The 19,509-nt window shown below is 33.0% G+C and overlaps 1 protein-coding gene across 1 annotated transcript; it reads right to left on the bottom strand.

The window, feature by feature from the left end:
• Positions 1 to 3,995: 3,995 nt before the first annotated feature.
• Positions 3,996 to 15,240, bottom strand: LOC102585012 (protein INVOLVED IN DE NOVO 2). The gene is made up of 7 exons (XM_006362405.2): positions 15,096 to 15,240; positions 12,860 to 13,821; positions 12,601 to 12,782; positions 7,766 to 7,855; positions 7,370 to 7,657; positions 6,781 to 6,990; positions 3,996 to 4,609 (listed from the first exon to the last, which is right to left on the bottom strand). Exons 2-7 carry the CDS (start codon positions 13,776 to 13,778, stop codon positions 4,382 to 4,384), a joined length of 1,917 nt encoding a protein of 638 aa, XP_006362467.1. The 5' UTR covers positions 13,779 to 13,821; positions 15,096 to 15,240; the 3' UTR covers positions 3,996 to 4,381.
• Positions 15,241 to 19,509: the final 4,269 nt, after the last annotated feature.

Below are 19,509 nucleotides of genomic sequence, written 5' to 3'. Positions count from 1 at the left end.
AAAAAACAAAACAGTTATTTTGAAACTGTTTTAAAATTAACATGGAAACAGTTTTAAAATTTATCTATTTATAATTTAAAACATTTTAAAACAATTTTTCCTTATTTGTAGCAACTAAATACAAGTTCTTATTTCCTTTTTCACTCTATTTTTAAATTTTTAAATATTGTACTTATCCAAATCTATATCCTAAATAATTGAAGTTTTTGAATTTTATTGATAACGGGTCCACAATTTTTTTTTATTTATTTTAATTGTTCATTTTAAGTGTTTGCTTCATGATTTATTTATCTCTTTTATGTTTGTTTTCTATTTTATTTATTTGTTTTATGTTTGATTCTTTTAGTGTCTTTATGCCAAAGGATTCAGAAAGGAACAATTATTCAGATGAATGAACAATTTATTGTATTTTAATGAAATGTTATATTTGAATTATGTAAAGTATCTCTACTAAATCTTAAAAGATGAAGTCTTTTAGTTTGTTCTGTTAAATTTTTATGTTGTAGTGTTGTTCATTATGAGATACATTCACTCATTTTTTGAAAGTTCTTTTTATTGTTATTTATGTGTAGATGAGAGAACTCTTTAATTTTCGCGCAACGCACGGGTACGTATACTAGTTTAAATTAATAAGAGAGTGAAATCTGCCATATATATGTATTAAAAATATATTGTTCGTGAATTAAACATGTATTATATATGTCAACCAGACTTCTACTTGATATCAATAAGAGAGCGAAGTCTACAATATGTACTAAAAATGTATTGTTCATAAATTAAACATGTATTATATACTCAACTAGATTTTAGTTGATATCAATAAGAGAGTGTGGTCTACAATATGTATTAAAAATGTGTTGTTCATTAACTAAACATGTATTATATATGTCTAATTGGTTTGTATCACTAAGACAAGGAGTGACGATGTTTGCAAAATTATATATATATATTGTATTGTGTTTGTATAATAAATGTATCATAAATGTGTTGCCTAAATTATTCTGGTTGACATCACTAAGAATATGATAATGTTTGCAATATGTGTTAATTGTTCATGATTACTATAATTATGTAACAAATGTAATACAATTATCTCCTTCGAGTCTTAATCAAATATTTCTCCTAAAATCAATTCTTAACTTGACCAATGTCCCTGAGATATAAACTTTAAACGATATTTTCAATTATTTACAAAAACAACCAATTCAAACTATTCACATAAAATCCAAATAATGAATTCAAAGCTTGAAGCTTTTTAATGACCATCAATGGTGAACCCTTGCTCTTGTATTAGAAACTTTGAGATTCCTATTTGAGCGCATGATTTTGTACAATTTTTTTTTATCTTTTTGTGTTTCTCTTCGTATTATGGGTGAAAATTGTGAAATAGAAGCGAGAATTAATTTGCAGATACTTCTTTAGATAAACATTTCAAAGAAGAAAAAGAAAAAAAAAAGCAAAAGAAAAGGAAAAATCATTAGTTTGAACGAAAATGACAGAGAAGAAGAGAAAGAGGCGACAAATAGAGATAGCGATGGAGCCTTTTGAAATCACCGTACAATTTTTAATCCCAAAAAATGTTATATTCAGTTTAAAAATATTATATTGACATAGATGGTAAATATTTTCTTAATATCACATATTTAGATGATTTACTCATTTATATATATTCAAAAGATATATACAAAATATTATAAATTGTAATTTTTCTCATATTAATGTAATGAACATATATATTTTAAAATATTAGTAAAAGTTCATATAATTTGACTTTTAAAATAAATGTAACAAATATTTTGGGATGGAAAGAATATATAATTTTAACGAGTTTGGGAATTGGAGGAGGAAGTTTATCAATTTCTGGAGACCTTATTTGAATAATTAATATAACAAAAAATATTTGAATATTCTTTACCCTTTTAATGTTTATATAACACACATTGAATATTTATACTGACAACTTTTTTTAATATTTAAATGGTATATAAAAACTGAAGTTGAATGACTAAAACTGAAACAAGGTTGAATTAAAGTGTCAAAATAAATAATAGGTGTAATTTAAAAGGGTTGCATATGTGTTTGGCCCATAATAGATTTTGAGTTATATTTCTCTTTTAGACAAAAATAAATAAATAGTGAAAGTACGGTAGAAATGATTACTAGTTTGTGATAATAGAACTATAATTTTATATTAAAAACTAATATTTTTATTCTTTTAAAATGGAAGCTTGTGGATAAGATCATTTCCAGGATAACAATGTCTGGCTTCAAGTGGTAAATGCAGTTTTTTTCTAACGGAAAAAGGTCTAAAATATCCTCAAACTATTGGAAATGATACAAAATTATCCTACATCCACCTATTGGCTCCCAAAATATCTTTAACATCCACCTATGAGCTCCCAAATACCCTTCCATCCACTTTTGGGTCCAATATTGACCACTTTTATAGTGAATTATCATTTAAATACGTGGCTATCATCTATTTGTTATTGGCTCCCAAATACCCCTAACATCCACCTATTGACTCTCAAATACCCCTGACATCCACCTATTGGCTCCCAAATACCCTTTCATCAACCTTCGGGTCTAATATTGACCACTTTTGTATCGGATTATCATTTAAACAATTTTTTTAAATACCTGGCGACCATTTATTGACTACAATTTAATTACTTAAATTAATTTACAAACTTACTCATTACTAATTATACCCGACCCAAATTGACTACACTCAACTCAAGTTAACTACACCAGCCCCAAATTACATTTACCCTACCGATTAAAACAAATATACTCTTCATTCCCAACATTTCACTCATGATTTTTTATAGTGATACATGAGTGTATGTAGGTAGTGTTTTTTCGAGATTGTAAGCGAATATATTGGGGAAGTAAGGTTGGAAGAGGAAGTGAAATGTTGGGAATGAAGGGTGTATTTATTTTAATCGGTGGGGTAAATGTAATTTGGGGCGGATGTAATTAATTAATTTGGATCGCAACATTTCACTTCCTCTTCCAACCTTACTTCCCCAATATATTCGCTTACAATCTCGAAAAAACACTACCTACATACACTCATGTATCACTATAAAAAATCATGAGTGAAATGTTGGGAATGAAGAGTATATTTGTTTTAATCGGTAGGGTAAATGTAATTTGGGGCTGGTGTAGTTAACTTGAGTTGAGTGTAGTCAATTTGGGTCGGGTATAATTAGTAATGGGTGAGTTTATAAATTAATTTAAGTAATTAAATTGTATCCAATATATGATCACCATGTATTTTAAAAAATTATTTAAATGATAACCCATTATAAAAGTGGTCAATATTGAATTCAAAGATGGATGACAGGGATATTTGGGAGCCAATAGGTATATGACAGAGGTATTTGGGAGGCAATAGGTGGATGTAGGGTAGTTTTCCTTCTTTCTAAATATATATAATTTCTGGGGTTGTGTTTTGATATTGCCTCAAAGTATCCTTAAAGAGGTTGACAGAAAGTGTAGAGAATACTTATAGGATGCAACAGAAGAGCATGAGATAGTCTGTCATCCAAAAAAAAGGTAGGGGGTTTGAATGTTAAAAATTATAGAATCTGAAGCAGACCTTCAGTTGGGAAGCTATTATGGCAAGTGATTGTGAAAAAAGATGCCCTATGGGTCCATGAATTATATATGAGGATATAATGTTGGAGGAAAATATATTCCTTCAAAGATAGAAATAATAAATCTAAGGTAGGTACATAACAAGTCTAATAGACTCGCCCCGAATGAGCGATCATATAAAGTTAATAGGAGAACAGAGATGGTTGGGTTGGATTTACACTGATTGCAGGGAAGATGAGACGAGTATTAAAGGAAGAGATGCAATGAGTTCAACAAGAAGAAGATGATACTGGCAGCAATATGGGGGGGAGCTAGGAACTGGAAACATTTTACAGGAATCTATATGAAGTTGTAATATAAATAAGGAGAGCACATAGTTGTAGAGATTTCACTGAGAACAAGTCTGCTTTATTTATCATCAGACTTCACTTCCTGACACTACTCTTGGAAGATCAAAGGAGTTGAGTGCCCTTGGAAGACTTGACATACCTGCATCTCAAACTACATATCTCACCCTAACACAAATTCTACAAGATGGTATTGAAAAAGTTATCCTTCGCTCAAGCATATTCAGCAAAGGATATGATTAAGTCACAGGAGGAAGAGCATTGGTGAAGCTCAACCCCCAAATAAAGAGGGCAATTGGAACACAAGAGTGCTTCTTATTCACACAAGAATTCATGGTTTTAATTGTGTTATCAGGAGTTTGAAGTTATTGTCACACACCTACCCCATTCTTGGGGCTGCCTAAACAGCTAAGGCAAAGCACATGGAAGCCTCAATCGGATCCTCTCTTCTTTTTCCACATGTTTAGTAACACAGTAACTCCCTCCTCCAAAGTTGCTTTCTTATTCACTGCATAATTCCACAGCTCTGAGATGATGTATCTTCCACTCGGGTTGTAATCGTTTACCTCCATCAAAGCTGCTGTCACAGCTTTGCAAACTTCTTCACCATAATTTTTCTTCAAGTCTTTCAGCTTTTCATCTTCATCGTCTATCACGTTCTGAAAGGAGTAACACCAGCACTTACATAATTGATGCTACCTCTATGCAAATACAAGTAAACCAAAGAAAAACAAACCTACATACATAACCAGCTTTTTCAACATATCCAACACTAAGACCAAACCAACAGATCCCAGCACTCACAGTAAAATAAATCTACCATCATTGCACAGAGGAAAAACAAAATAAAAAGGGACTAAAAACACACTCATCAAAGCTAATTGTTAATTGCATTTACAGGAGGATTCTCCTGCTCAGCTTCAATTTTTCATTTCTCAAATGTAACTAAGGTGAAGTTGATATTTCATTTGTTTCAATCTTTTTGATTTTGTAAAATATATCTTACTTTGTTAAGAATTTAAATTTCAATTATACAAGTACTTGATACTATTCAGGAATGCTCCAATGTTTAAAATTGTCTATATATCAATCAGAAATTTCCTGCAAATTGATGAAAAAAAACTCATTTTTATATTTGTTTTTGATTGGTGGAAAACAATGCACCCATATTTTGTATATCTTCAAATGTTTACGTTACAGTTGGTTTTTACAAATTCAAATGTTCACAAAACATATCACTTTGTTTTAAATGAATAGTAAATTATGTGCTTCACTTTCCTACTTGACACCTTCAAATTGGCCTCATACACCATCAGTAAGTTTTAAATTTTTTTTTTTTGCACTGCAACATTATGAAATGTTTTAGATTTACCGTTGCACCAAACTCATATAAAACATAGAAATACATCCATGGGTGTGTCAATTATATCAAAGTAGAAGCAGTAAGCTCCAGCATTATAATATCTACCAACATAGGCAAATCCAGCTATCCCAGGATACACCCAGTGACTTTGATAAAATGTGTACTTAAAGCCATGATTTTTGCTATGTTGATCGTATCCTACCAACTTTTCCCTCACTTGTTTCATTGGGATTTTGTGGTAGATAGTAGTACTATTTCCTAAAGAACCTTTTGTCTCTAGTTGTATTTTTCTGTCTTGGTAAAAACATAATGTACAATAAAACTACTACTACATCAAACTAGTAACTTTAGAAGTCAAAGCATGCATCATATATCATCATGCATAGCTGATTAGCTGTAGTAGCTGCAAATATAAACCCCTCTTCCATTTCTAATTTTTCTCAAGTATAACCTTTTCCTAAAAACACTTCTAATTTTCTCTTTTTATTCTGAAAAACAATTGTTATCAATTAGTCCTCAGAATAGCATACTTAAAAGCATTCAGCAGTTGTACTTAAAAAGTGAACTTCTTGACATTTTTTAGCATTATTTTCCTGTAAACAATTTTCAAATTGCTATGAAATTTGTTGGTTTTTAGCAAAGAAATTAAAGGAAATAACAAAGGCTTAGAGAAAAAAGTACTGCAGAGTTGCTACGGAAATTATTTTATAAATAACTCAGAGACATACATTTATAGCTTATAATTTCTAACCAGAAAATAGAAAAATATGCTACTAAACTTATCTGCAAATTCAAATAACAAACAAAAGGAAACTAACTCCTAAATTCAAGCGACACAGGACTCTAATTATATAGTTCAAAATTCCTAAAAGTTAGCTACTCATAAACTAAATTTCTGCAACAGAAATCTTTATAGAAAATGTAGCTAGCTGTTTTATTTCTGCAATATCCTGAGATACATATTTTCAACAAAATTTCATTGATTCTCCAGGACCTTCGATAGTTTTTAGACCAAGAATTAAATGTATTAGGAGCATGTGATATACTAGGACCTGTTTTTCCCCTTTGTAGTCCGAAAATAAGATGTATTATAGAACAACAAAAAATGATTGAAATTCATGTGTTGTACGAACAAGAGACTTGCAAATTTTCATCACCTGAGCAATGAGATGGTATAATAGTATAAATAAGTTATCCCTGCCAGTAAAAATTCCTAAACATGTAAACATATTGAAAATATATCCCACGACAACAGTAAATCCAACTAATACAAACTTAATAAACACCCTATCAACCTACATGACATCTTTGTAGTAGCAAACTAGAAATTAAAAAAAAAAATTGAAAGTCAAAGTACTGTTGTTTCCATCCTGTTTTTATATCGAACTTGAAAAATATAGAATCCATTATCCTTGTTAAAAAGACAGAAAAAAAAACTATAGATTCCACTGTGAATGAAAAGCATACCTCAGGTTTCCCGTTAACCATAACGACTTTAATGGGATGCCATCCAGGGTCTCTAAGGTATTCCTCCCACAATGAGCATAACTCTGTAGCTCTTTCATCTGCTTCTGACTCATTATAGCTCCTCTTCATTGCTTCATGGAATGGTCTGTTGTCAAGCTCCCCCATCCTCTTAACACCAATTGGACCAACTCTTGGTAGTTCCTTCAAACCCTATAAGAGCAATTCAGTTACTCCATTACCCAAAGCCACACAAAACACCCCCACAAAAGAGACGAGGACATGAATTTAATGGAAAACAAGAAAAGATAACAAAGTAGTATTATCTTCTTGTAGAAACCTAAATAATGGCATCCTAGATAAACAATTTCAATGCTAAAAACGATTGGGAAACCATGGTCAATCAGAAAGACATGAATGTATAAAAGTATATGTAACCAACCATCAAGCCATAGTATAAAACCAGATGTTCAGTAGAAACTAAACTCTAAAAACAATATGTTAAATAGCCACCTCAAGCAGAAACTTATTGAACAATTATTACGAATAGGCTATGACAAAACTTAGTATATAATTAAATTACTTCACTTACATTAACCAATTCTTTGCGAGCGTCTTGCAGCTCATCATTACTGTTTCTTTCCTTCACTATCAGAGTTTGATTTAATGCTTCCAAACCATCGTATTCTTCTTCCTTCTCTCTTAAACTTTTAAGGAGTGTGTCCACCTTTTTCAAAACTTCTTGATCACCTTCATCTTCAATATGTTTCATCACGTTCAGTGACCCTCTCAACTGCTCAATTTCCAGCTCTACCGCTTGTTTCGCATCGAGTTGTTTTTCCAGCTGAATTATTCTCTTATGGAGATCTTCCTTTTGCCTCTGCAATCAGCAAGATGACCCCTAAGTGATTAGTTATTTGTTATATGAACTAGACATAAGAGACGAAGAGAGTTACAGTACTAAGAGCAAAACGAGAAATACACGCACCTTCTGCTCTTCAGCCAATTTCAGTACTTTTTCGTCAACCTTCCTTTGCTCTTCAGCCGCGGCACTAAGTGAGGTATTTAAAGTAGCATTCTGGAGTAACAACGATAGGTGTTCAAGTTAACCATCTTCGAAATGGACAAAAGCAGTAAATGTTCTTCCAAGTTTCATGAAAGGATTCAAACATCCACCCAACGCAACTACTTTTAGGAAAAAAACGTTGATGCACATAACTTAAGTATAAAATGAAAGTAAACCTGGAAGTGGAGTCATCAAATCATATATAATGGATCAACCACTGTCTATGAGTGCACATCAAGTGATCTAAGGGTTTAATTTGTATAATTACTAAAACATCTATGAGTAAGTTTAGTGTTATTATTATTAAAAAAACTCACTCTTGTGTTTTATGGTGTGCATTGGAAGTAGTGAGCTTTCATTACAAGAAAATAATGAAAAGCCCAAAAATATACAAAAGATATCAAAAGAGAGTTTTTGACTATTGAAGATAATGTTTTTGAAGTCAGCGATACATGATGAATAGTCAAGGAAGAGAAGACGACAATTAGAGATTGGAGCGACAATTTCAATCAAGATACACATGACTCAATTTCATCAGAGAGTAACGCGTTCATGTTAACAATCTTCGAAATTGATAATTGTAGCAGATGCTATTCCTTATTTCTTGAAAGGATTCCAACATACATCCAAAGAAACTACTTTGATGCCTCCGACACAAGTATAAAATGAAAGTAAGCCAGAAAGTGGAGTCATAAATGGTACATAATGATCAAGCCAGAAAGTGGAGTCATAAATGGTACATAATGATCAAGCCAGAAAGTGGAGTCATAAATGGTACATAATGATCAAGCCAGAAAGTGGAGTCATAAATGGTACATAATGATCAAGCCAGAAAGTGGAGTCATAAATGGTACATAATGATCAAGCCAGAAAGTGGAGTCATAAATGGTACATAATGATCAAGCCAGAAAGTGGAGTCATAAATGGTACATAATGATCAAGCCAGAAAGTGGAGTCATAAATGGTACATAATGATCAAGCCAGAAAGTGGAGTCATAAATGGTACATAATGATCAAGCCAGAAAGTGGAGTCATAAATGGTACATAATGATCAAGCCAGAAAGTGGAGTCATAAATGGTACATAATGATCAAGCCAGAAAGTGGAGTCATAAATGGTACATAATGATCAAGCCAGAAAGTGGAGTCATAAATGGTACATAATGATCAAGCCAGAAAGTGGAGTCATAAATGGTACATAATGATCAAGCCAGAAAGTGGAGTCATAAATGGTACATAATGATCAAGCCAGAAAGTGGAGTCATAAATGGTACATAATGATCAAGCCAGAAAGTGGAGTCATAAATGGTACATAATGATCAAGCCAGAAAGTGGAGTCATAAATGGTACATAATGATCAAGCCAGAAAGTGGAGTCATAAATGGTACATAATGATCAAGCCAGAAAGTGGAGTCATAAATGGTACATAATGATCAAGCCAGAAAGTGGAGTCATAAATGGTACATAATGATCAAGCCAGAAAGTGGAGTCATAAATGGTACATAATGATCAAGCCAGAAAGTGGAGTCATAAATGGTACATAATGATCAAGCCAGAAAGTGGAGTCATAAATGGTACATAATGATCAAGCCAGAAAGTGGAGTCATAAATGGTACATAATGATCAACCACTGTTTGATGAGTGCACATCAAGTTATCAAGGGGGTTTAATTCGGTTATATCTATTTTTTATTTTTTTTATGACAACGGAAACTCACAGACGCTACCCTTTGGGTGCGCACAGGGCAAAACCCCCGCTCCTATGCAATAGCTCGCAAACCACATAGGAGAGGTAACCCACACTAGACAAGCCCGGTGCGACGAGCTCGACCCAGAAGGCAAACCCCTTGCTTTCACTGGCAAGGGGTTTCGAACTTGAGACCTCCAACATGGAGTCCCAAGCCCAAACCATTCGGTTATATCTATGTATAATATTAAAACATTTATGAGTAAGTTTACTGTTATTATTATTATAATTATAAACTCACTCTTGTGTTTTATAATGTGCATTGCAAGTTGTGAGCTAACTTAGAAGAAAATTATGAAAAAGCCCAAAAATATAGATATGAAAGGAGAGAGTTTGATTATTAAAGGTGAGATTTTGAAGATAAAAGGCGATATATAATGAAGATGATGGAGATTAGAGATTGGAACAACAATTTCTATCAGGAATCACAAGGAGAGTAATGTGTTCAGGTTAATGATCTTCGAAATGGATAAAAGTGGCAGATAATATTCCTTATTTCAAGAAAGGTTTCAGACATCCACCCAATGAAACTACTTTTAGAAAACTTCTTTGATGCACATGATAAGTACAACACGAAAGTAAACCTGAAAGTAGGGTCATAAAATGGTATATAATAGATCAACCATTGTCTGATGAGTGCACATCAAGTGATCAAGGGGGTTTAATTCGGATATATTTATATAATAATTAAAACATTTATGAGTAAGTTAACTGTTATTACTATTAGAAAACTCACGCTTGTGTTTAATGATGTGCATTGCAAGTTGTGATCTCAACGTTAGAAGAAAATGATGAAAAAACCCATATCAAAGGAGAGTGCTTGATTATTAAAGATGATGTTTTTCATAGTCAAAAAGCGATACGTAATAAAAATTCAAGAGATGATGGCAATTAGCAATCAGAGCAACAATTTCCATCAAGAAACACATAGTCAACTTCAACAGAGAATAACTCTCAATACATAAGAAATATGATCACACTTTTGGAAGGGAAATGGTCTGAGTCTAATTCCCAACGGTTTAAACCGTTCGTCATTCAGAGCCTCCTACAAAAGTTATGACCTTAACACTGGCAGTGCAGAGGAAAAGCAGTGAATTTCGGGCGGCCAGGCCCAAAATTGCAAAAGGGATGATTCCGTCTTTTTCAAATTTATCCCATGTATTAGAAATAGGCCCAAGGCTTGTTCTTCATGGAGGTTCTAGCACTTTAGACTACTTTGAGAGCAAAAGCTAAGGAGAATTAGTGGAATTCCTTCTTCTCTTTTCTTCTATTTCTTTTCATGTTTTTGAAAGTTCGTGTTGAGTCATTTGTAATGACCACTGGCCATGAGTGGCTGATTTCTGTCTTCGCTAGGATTATGGTGAAACTTTTCATGATTGTTATGGATAAAATTTATTCTTTGAATTAATTTACATTCTTGAATTATTTATTCAAGATTATGAGCTTAATCATTCGATAGCCTAATCAACTCTCAAATACTAGCTGTGAACCCTAGGTTTGATGGCAACCCTAGTACACAAGTCTCAGACCCTTCACAAGATCACATGCTAAGGAGTTAATAAACTTACAAGCTTATGCAATGAAGATAGATGCCCCCGAAGAGCCTTGGTGGAACCCTTGGAGGAGCCTTGGTAGAATCCTATGACGATGTACGTCTTGCAATTTTATAGAAGATGAGGGAGCTTAAGTACCCAGTGATGGAACCACCAAAAAGGACCAAACCTGAGTTAAAAGGCTGCAGCAACTGTGCAGAATACAGTTATCAGCAACATCGATCGGGATCACGAAGGAGCCAACAACTTCCATGATAGGAGTGTTGTCAAAGGCACGCTTAAGCCCTGAAGCGAGGCTCAAAATATGTTGAGCACTTCGCCTCGCTTAATGTGTGCTTATGTGTTGTCATCAAGGCTCTAAGACATTTTTCCTTGCCAATGAGTGTTTTCTGATGAGGCTTACACTAAATAATTGATATTTTACTTTCTCATAAATAAATAAAAATCAAATTCGTTCTCCATATATTTGTTATTTGTGCTTATGATTATTAGTCTTGAACTCCAACATATATATTTGTATTTTTTTCTCCATTTGCGCCTTTCTTCGTGAGATCGCACGTTCAAATCCCAATGGAGGCAAAAATACTAGGTGATTTCTTCGCATCTAGCCAAGCTTTAGTGGACAAAGTTACCCGGTACCCATGCTAGTGAGAGATAGCAGGTACCCCGTGGAATTAGTCGCGCGCAAGCTAACCCGGACACCACGGTTATCAAAAAAGTAATATACCCTAGATCTTGTGAATTTTTTAAAAGTGTGCAAGTTTGTTTTTATTGCTATTTGTTAATTTATTTCTTGATTTTAGTTATAAGTTTAGATTTAATTATTTAAATCACCTAAAATTATATTGATTTTTAATTTTCCCTTAATAACTAGAAAATCTTTAGTCTCTATAGTTTAGTTAATTAATTTCAAGTCCTCAGCGGAACAATACTCTAATCATATTTTATTAATTGAGCAAAACTACGTATACTTGTGTGTGCATACTCTACTCAGACTTCATTACTTGAGCGACCACATATCCTTGTTTGTGCATTTTGGAGCAACACTACCCGCCTAGTGTTTCAGAGCATTAGAAACGGTAAAGAACTAGATGAAGAAGAAGATAAAGAAGAAAAGAGAGGAAATAAACTGATCGAGTTGATCGAGTTAGAACCTGACTAAAGACAGAGGCTCCGTCATAGAAACATTGGCAAAAAAAGAGGCTGGAAACACAAAACTGGAATGTCCAAACAACTTTCATAACTACATGCAGTAGTTCTCATACCATGCTTTTATCATAGACTAGACTAAGTCATCAGAACATCAGCAAACATTGTGAGCCACTACAGAAAATTTAACCCTTATGCAAGGAGAAGCATCCTGCTGCTAGCAGACCCTCAATTTTGCATGTAACAAATAACAAAGAAGATGGTACAATTTCAGATTCAGACATGTAACAGCCAAGGACGAAAAGTTATACCTGTTCAAGATCCTCAGACAGTTTCTTCCTATCACTTTCATTTTTCGCCTCACGTTTCTCCAGTTCTCTACCTCGTAGCTCAAGCTCTTTCTTTTGAGATTCCAATTGCAATTTCAACTTTTCATGATCATTAAATATCTTCTGGAAATGATCACGTGCGCTTGACTGGATTTTTCTTATCTCTGCTCATAAAACAAATGCAAGGACATGAAGCATTATAGATAACAAGAGTTTGTAATAGCATATACGGACTCCTAACCTTCATTGTAAGCTTGATGCAGTTTATCTTTCTCTTCAACCAATTGTTTCAAAGACTGTGAAGTCTCCTTAAATTTGTCTGCCATCTCCTTTAGGTGTAACTTCTTGACTTCAATAACATTTGTCAAATTAGAAACGAGCTTGTTCGTCTTCCGAGCTTCTTCTTCCATGATATCAGAAATGGTTCTAAGGTCTCCAACCTTGCGGAGATTTTCACCAATGATATTAATAGCTTTATAGTCATCGGCACGAGCAATCCAAGCATACAGATCAGAGTTTTTACAATGGTTGACTTTCCAGTCCTTCTTGCCATGATGGTCAGCCTCATAAGCCTTCTCATATGCCATTGCATTACCAAATCCGGACCAGTCTTTGTTGAATTCAACAAGAGCAGTACCAGAATGGCCTTGGTAATTCCACAGAGGACGTACCCGTGTAGGGTTGAAACCTCTCCTTGTCAATTGATCCCTCAGCTTAGAACCACTTTCTCCCACATTGCGTCCATCCTTGAATTCAGTGGGAATGTTCACAACAATCCCAATCCAAGGCCAGACAAACATCTCATCACGGTCATGATCCGCAAGAGGGTCAGTTTGAGAATCTGGCTCGGCATCAGGTTTAGATGAATCAGCAGCAACTGCAGCATCAGTTTCCAAGTACTTTGCCAACCCAAGATGATTCGCCTTTTCTCTTGCAGTTCTCTTATTAGAGCTACAGCTTCCCACCCCACTTGCATGCTGTATGAGTTCCTTGTACAAAAAGTCACGCTTTCTTTTCTTTGGACAATAGGGGCAAGTGTATGCCACATCTGATATCTTAAGAGAATGACTTCCGCTCTTCAAATCTTCATAAGATTTTTCTCCATATTCTTCGATCTCTGATTCACTTATATCAGTGTCTTCCCCGGAGCTATGATCCATAGAACTCCCCTTCTTGCAAGATTTGAGTGTACAAGAATGACACCTGGATAATAAAAACAAATAACCTCATCAATTGTAGGTGAAAGTCAGCATCTTAAAGTATACCAGCTCAGGGGTATTTGAACCACACATTAGTTCAGCTTACTTAACCCTTCAATCCCGGCCCCTGTCAAAGGAGATACAGAGAGGCTAGAGGCATGAATAGTAGTTGACAAATGAAGCATGTAGAAGCAAAATGTTATATGGAAATTTCTCACATGAAGTGTCTGCTATCAAAGGTTTTGATATTCCCATTAAAAGAAATGTTTATTAAATTTTGATACACTTAGTTTCATTTACAACAATTCATGGAAGAATGAACCAATCAAAAGACTCTAACAAGAACTCTTGACAGTCAATAAGCACCAATTTCTTGGAAGGAGAAGAAAATGTAGAACTCATCCCAGTAAGATTTACCTTACATGATAAAGTTCATCCCCTGCCCTCAAGTTCAGAAACATAATTATGTGCAAATAAAGTAAGATATACAGTCATTTTTTACCTTACAAATACAAACCACTTGCACAATGAAAATAACTAATATTACTTTGAAGTTCTCCCCAATAGCTACCCATACAAAGACCTAGAAATCAACACTAGTATAGGTAGTTTTTGACAGATATTATACATGCACAATAAAAGGAAGCAGGTTTACTTTGAAGGTTCTCCACAATACACCCATACAAAGACCTAGAAATCAACAGTAAAAAATTCGCAGTTTTTGCCAGCAATGGAATACTAGACAACAGGATTACTAGACAACAGGATTACAATTTACAGATATTAATATAGGGTATTTTGTGCTTCCTGTTTTACCTTTTTCACCACAACATTCTTTGTTCACGATCAAAAACTTGCAAGTTGAAGGAGAATAATCAGGATGATAATGCATGGAGGTCAATCGCAATAATTACACCCTAACCGGACTCAAAAAATAAGTGATTATCCGGAAATAGCTTCCATACATGTCCAATTTTAGCTTCAAACTCATAAATGAAGACATTTTGATAATAACCTAAACCATATGGAAGCTACATTTTACTAAAATAAAATACAGAGCTACTTGAATTGTTCATTTCCTTGGCTTACTTCAGATTTTTGAGCAGCCAAACTACTAATCAACCAAAAAAAAGAGGCCCAAACAGTAATCAAATGTATACAGAGACATGCATCCAAGGAAGACATAGCAGAGTCAAAAATTACAAATTAAAACTTTGTTAAACAACACAAAACAAGCAGAGAGGTAAAGAATTGTAAATCAGTCTCAGATCTACTTGCCTGGATTTTCCAGGAGGAGCTTCAAGCGGCAAAAGAAGGCATTTGGCAGAAGATTCTCTTGAAGAGTGAATAGGGTTTTCTGGTAGGTAGTGAGCGAGCTTAGTAAATTGGGTTTTGCTGAGCACAGACAAAAACACAGATTTGTAGTCACTTAGTTCCAATTTATATGAGAAAAGAAAAACAATAAATTTATATATTTAATTTAATATAATAATATAAGTTTAAAATGTCTATTTTATACTCTTTAAAATAATTTATAATCACACAATATTAATGAGGAAAAAATGTTTTTTGGAAAATAAGTGTTTGACAAATCAGTAAAACTGTTTTTAAATGGAAGCACAAGTAGTTTTTATGTTGGTGGGAAGAAGCTAAAAATTCAGAAAATTATTTTTTTCAAGACTAAAATATTTCTTCTATATATACATATTATCAAAATATATCTTATTAATTAATTAGCATATCCCATAAGTTTGATTAAGTTTCATTTATGAATTTATTTTTATTTTTTATAATAGATTTTTATTTTATTTTATGTCTATACATTATTATTTTATATATTATTTTACAGAACTAGAAAAAAAGATACAACAATATTTTAGCAAGGCTAGAAAAATAACAATTAAAGTTTCCAACCCTAAAAAGTATAACATTGATAAAAAAAATTGAATATGCATATTTTAATTTAATAAAAATAAAATTTAACTAAATTTTATTTAAAATATATATTTAAAATAGTTTCTCTTTATAAAATAATCTTAATATTAAAAGTACATTGATACTTACCATTTTTCGTAATTTGATTCTCAAAAGCACTTTTTAGAATGATTAGTCCAGCTCTTATTTGGCATTGCTGCTAAAAACTGCTTATTTATAGAAAAGTTTTTTTAAATAGCTTTTTAGAAAAGTGCTTTACAAAAAAAGCAATTTGTGTTTGGCAAATTGATTTGAAAAGTGCTTTTGATAAGCAATTTGTGTTTGGCTAATTTTAAAAAAAAGGTGGTTTTGAGAGACAAATTACGAAAAAGGGCCATGTATCAATATACTATTAATATAAAATTATTTTATAGAGAGAAACTATTTTAAACATCTAATACAAAAACTTAATTACATTTTAAATTTAATTAATTAAAATGTACATATTCAAATTTTCAATCAATATTATACATAGATTAATATTGTTGAAAAATATTGAAAAGAAGAATCTTTGTGTTATTATTTGTTACCTATTCTCTTGGATTCAATCTTAGCTATTATAATACTCTAAAGTTTTAAAAAATTCAAATTAAACTAAAATAATACATATCTTAAGAAAATAAAAATGTGTTCTTTGTTATTTTTTTGGGAGGGTCTAAATCTTTAATTATTACTTTCTATCTCTTTTTTTAATCTTGCAAAAATATTGTTGTTACTTCTATTTCTAATTCTGTAAAATAATACGTAAAATGATATATACAAAATACAAATAATAATATAAAAACATAAATAAAATAAAAAATTTATTATATAAAAATAAAAACTAAAATTCTTGAATGAAAATGAATCAAACTTATGAGATATGTTAATTAATAAGGGATATATTGATAAATATGTATATATGTAAGGGATATTTTAGTCTTAAAAATAATAATTTTCTGCTTCTACTTTTGCTTTTTTTTAAAACCAAATTTTTTAGCTTCTTCCCAACAACAAAAAAACTGTTTCTGCTTCCATTTAAAAGCAGTTTTAAGGATTTGTCGAACAGCCTCCCAATAGTAATGCCAAACAAACTCTCAATTTTCTTGGGAAAAACACTTATCAAATGAATTAGACAAACACAAACTGTTTTTTTTTTCAAAAACACTTTTCTAGAAAAACTATTTTTAAAATAAGTAATTTTAGCAGCAATGTCATACAGGCTCTAAGTACTTATAAGTCTACTGATAATGAGGGGTGTACCAAACACAGTAGTAAGTTGTGAAAAAAATAATTTATTGCAAGATTTTTAAGATTATCGTAAATGCATTTTCACGACCAACAAAAGTTACACAATGTAAGTAGTATATTACTTCTCATTTCTAGGAAAAAAAATACTTTGTTCCTCACATATATGACACTAAGGGCCCGTTTGGCCATGCGATATGGAATTATGTGTGCCCCGAGTCTACACCCTGAACACGATTGCACTCGAGAACCATTTCTGGCCCCAAGTGAATCCTTGGCCTGACTCAACTCTCAGCGGAAGACTTACTCATAATACAATAAACTCAAATGGAAGCTTTAACTCAAAAGTCTCAAATTAGACAACTTAGAATAGTTTAGAAATAAACATTCACTAGCCAAAAGAGGCACCTCAAGTCACAACATTTAACAAAGGAAATGAAAATTACTCATGAACTACTACTGTCTATCTATGAAGCCTCTAATACTATGAGGGATGTCGGGACAAGACCACCGATCATCCTAACAAAACTGAAATAGCATGACTTATATAAATGAGGGATCCTCCGGAAGCAAGGAGGCTCACCAAACAACTCTGGAACTGCAAATGGTATCAATGAATCACCTGTTGATGACCTTGATCTCATGTGCAAATGACGTCAGTACATGGAATGTACGAGCATGCAAGGAGAAATCTAAAACAAGACATAAGCTTGAACTGGAACTGAAGAAACAACTTACCTCGTCTCAACTGAACTCAACTCAATCCCAAGGATACTCAAACTTACTCAACTCACTTCAATATAAAGCAGTAGTAAAGATGCATTATGAAGAAAAGCTTTTTAAAAACAGTAGATAACAACTTAATGTATTAGAAAATACAATATAACTCGGTTTGTATGTAAGAATACAAAATAACTCTATTTGTATATAAGAATACAAAATAACTTTGTGTGGGAGATTCTCTATCCGACAACCATCACTATGAGCTATGTGATGATACAACGTCTCACCCACACTGCCAGAAGTGTCCTATACTTTGTCGGGGTGTAGGACCTACTCACTAAGTGGATCCACTAAGCTATGCTTAAAAAGCAATAAGGAATCATCTAAAAAATATGACCCTTTCTACCCACGTTGGCTATATGGTTTATGAGGACTTTGAGTTATACGAACTCGTCCCCATATCGGTGCTCAATACTACTCCCAAAATATAACTTAGCTCATATGTTTAAAAATATTTCTCTTCCTCTAGTTTGAGATAATTACTCAAAAGATTTCTCTAAATAGAGATAGTACTCAAAACTCATCTTAAACTTCTTTGGAAATCATAGTTTCCTTCTCTTTTAAAAGTAAAAACATTTACTCTTGGGAATACTTAGTTCTCATGTATTCATTTTGAAAAATGAACTCAATTCTACTCATTCTCATACTCAAGTACTCAAGTCTTAAAACAAGTTTAAAAAGTTTGCAAAAAACTTCTCAAATGTCTCGAAAGAACTCTCAAGAATTAACTCTTAACTCTACCTTGAATTTGAATTATGAATTCAAGGGTTATGATTAGGATGTTTAGGATCTCTCAATGATTACTGGAGTTTAGATAGTTGATCACAAGAAATGAGTGAAGACACAAACTTGAGGTCATTGGCGTGACGCGAGAGAAAGATTAAATATTTGGTCGCGAATTAATTTTTGAGACAGAGGACTCCGTATCCTCTCCGCGATGCGGAGAGGGAGTGCTCGAATGGGTACTAGAAATCTGAGGCGCCTCCGCGACATGGACCTGAGCACATAATCTTGTCCAATCTTTTCCTTCTCTCCCAAACTCGATTCAACTCAAACCCACTACAAATCTAAGGTCAAAATTTATGAATTCTTATAACCCAGAACAATTTCAGCGAAACTCACACAAGGAAACATCAATTAACTCAACAATTCAACATCAAGAATGAATTCATAGGTAAAAGATAACATGATTGGCATGAGGGAGAACACACCTAGCACTATGGAAGCTTGCATACCTCGATTTGGCGAAACCAAGCCTCGATTCGCAAGAAGCCTCGATTCGCAAGAAACCTCGATCGTTCTTCCTTTTCTCCTATTTTCCTCTTTTTGAACTCCTCTCAAAACCCTAAGAGTAATTTAGGATTGTAAAACTGATCCAAATCAGATTTGACCCCAAAATATTTACTAAAAACGTTTTAATCTGAAGGGGTAAGAAAAATACCAAAATACTCCTCATTAATTCGGGTAACTTTCCTTAACTGGACATACATATTTCATATGGGCATATCTCCCTCATACAAACTCAAAACTTAGCAAACTCGGTGGCATTGGAAAGAGGATTTGAAGACCTTTCATTTGATATCTTATGGGCCACCTAACTCATCATGTTCTAAAAGTTATGATCGTTTAAAGTTGACCCAAAACTCACAACTTAAGCATAACTTGCAAAATTCTCAATTTAGCTATTTCCAATTTAGCGCTTTCTAAA

This window comes from Solanum tuberosum, unplaced genomic scaffold (genome assembly GCF_000226075.1).
Source record: "Solanum tuberosum cultivar DM 1-3 516 R44 unplaced genomic scaffold, SolTub_3.0 scf00401, whole genome shotgun sequence".
Classification (NCBI taxonomy): Eukaryota; Viridiplantae; Streptophyta; class Magnoliopsida; order Solanales; family Solanaceae; genus Solanum; species Solanum tuberosum.
This window is presented reverse-complemented; position numbering and strand designations above follow the sequence as displayed.

Excerpts from the sequence above, each read along its gene's own strand:
- LOC102585012 (XM_006362405.2), bottom strand. The coding sequence starts at position 13,778 with ATGGATCATAGCTCCGGGGAAGACACTGATATAAGTGAATCAGAGATC. Across the intron at positions 7,658-7,765 it reads AATTGGCTGAAGAGCAGAAG|AGGCAAAAGGAAGATCTCCA; the intron begins GTGCGTGTATTT and ends TGCTGATTGCAG. Across the intron at positions 4,610-6,780 it reads TGGTTAACGGGAAACCTGAG|AACGTGATAGACGATGAAGA; the intron begins GTATGCTTTTCA and ends TACTCCTTTCAG.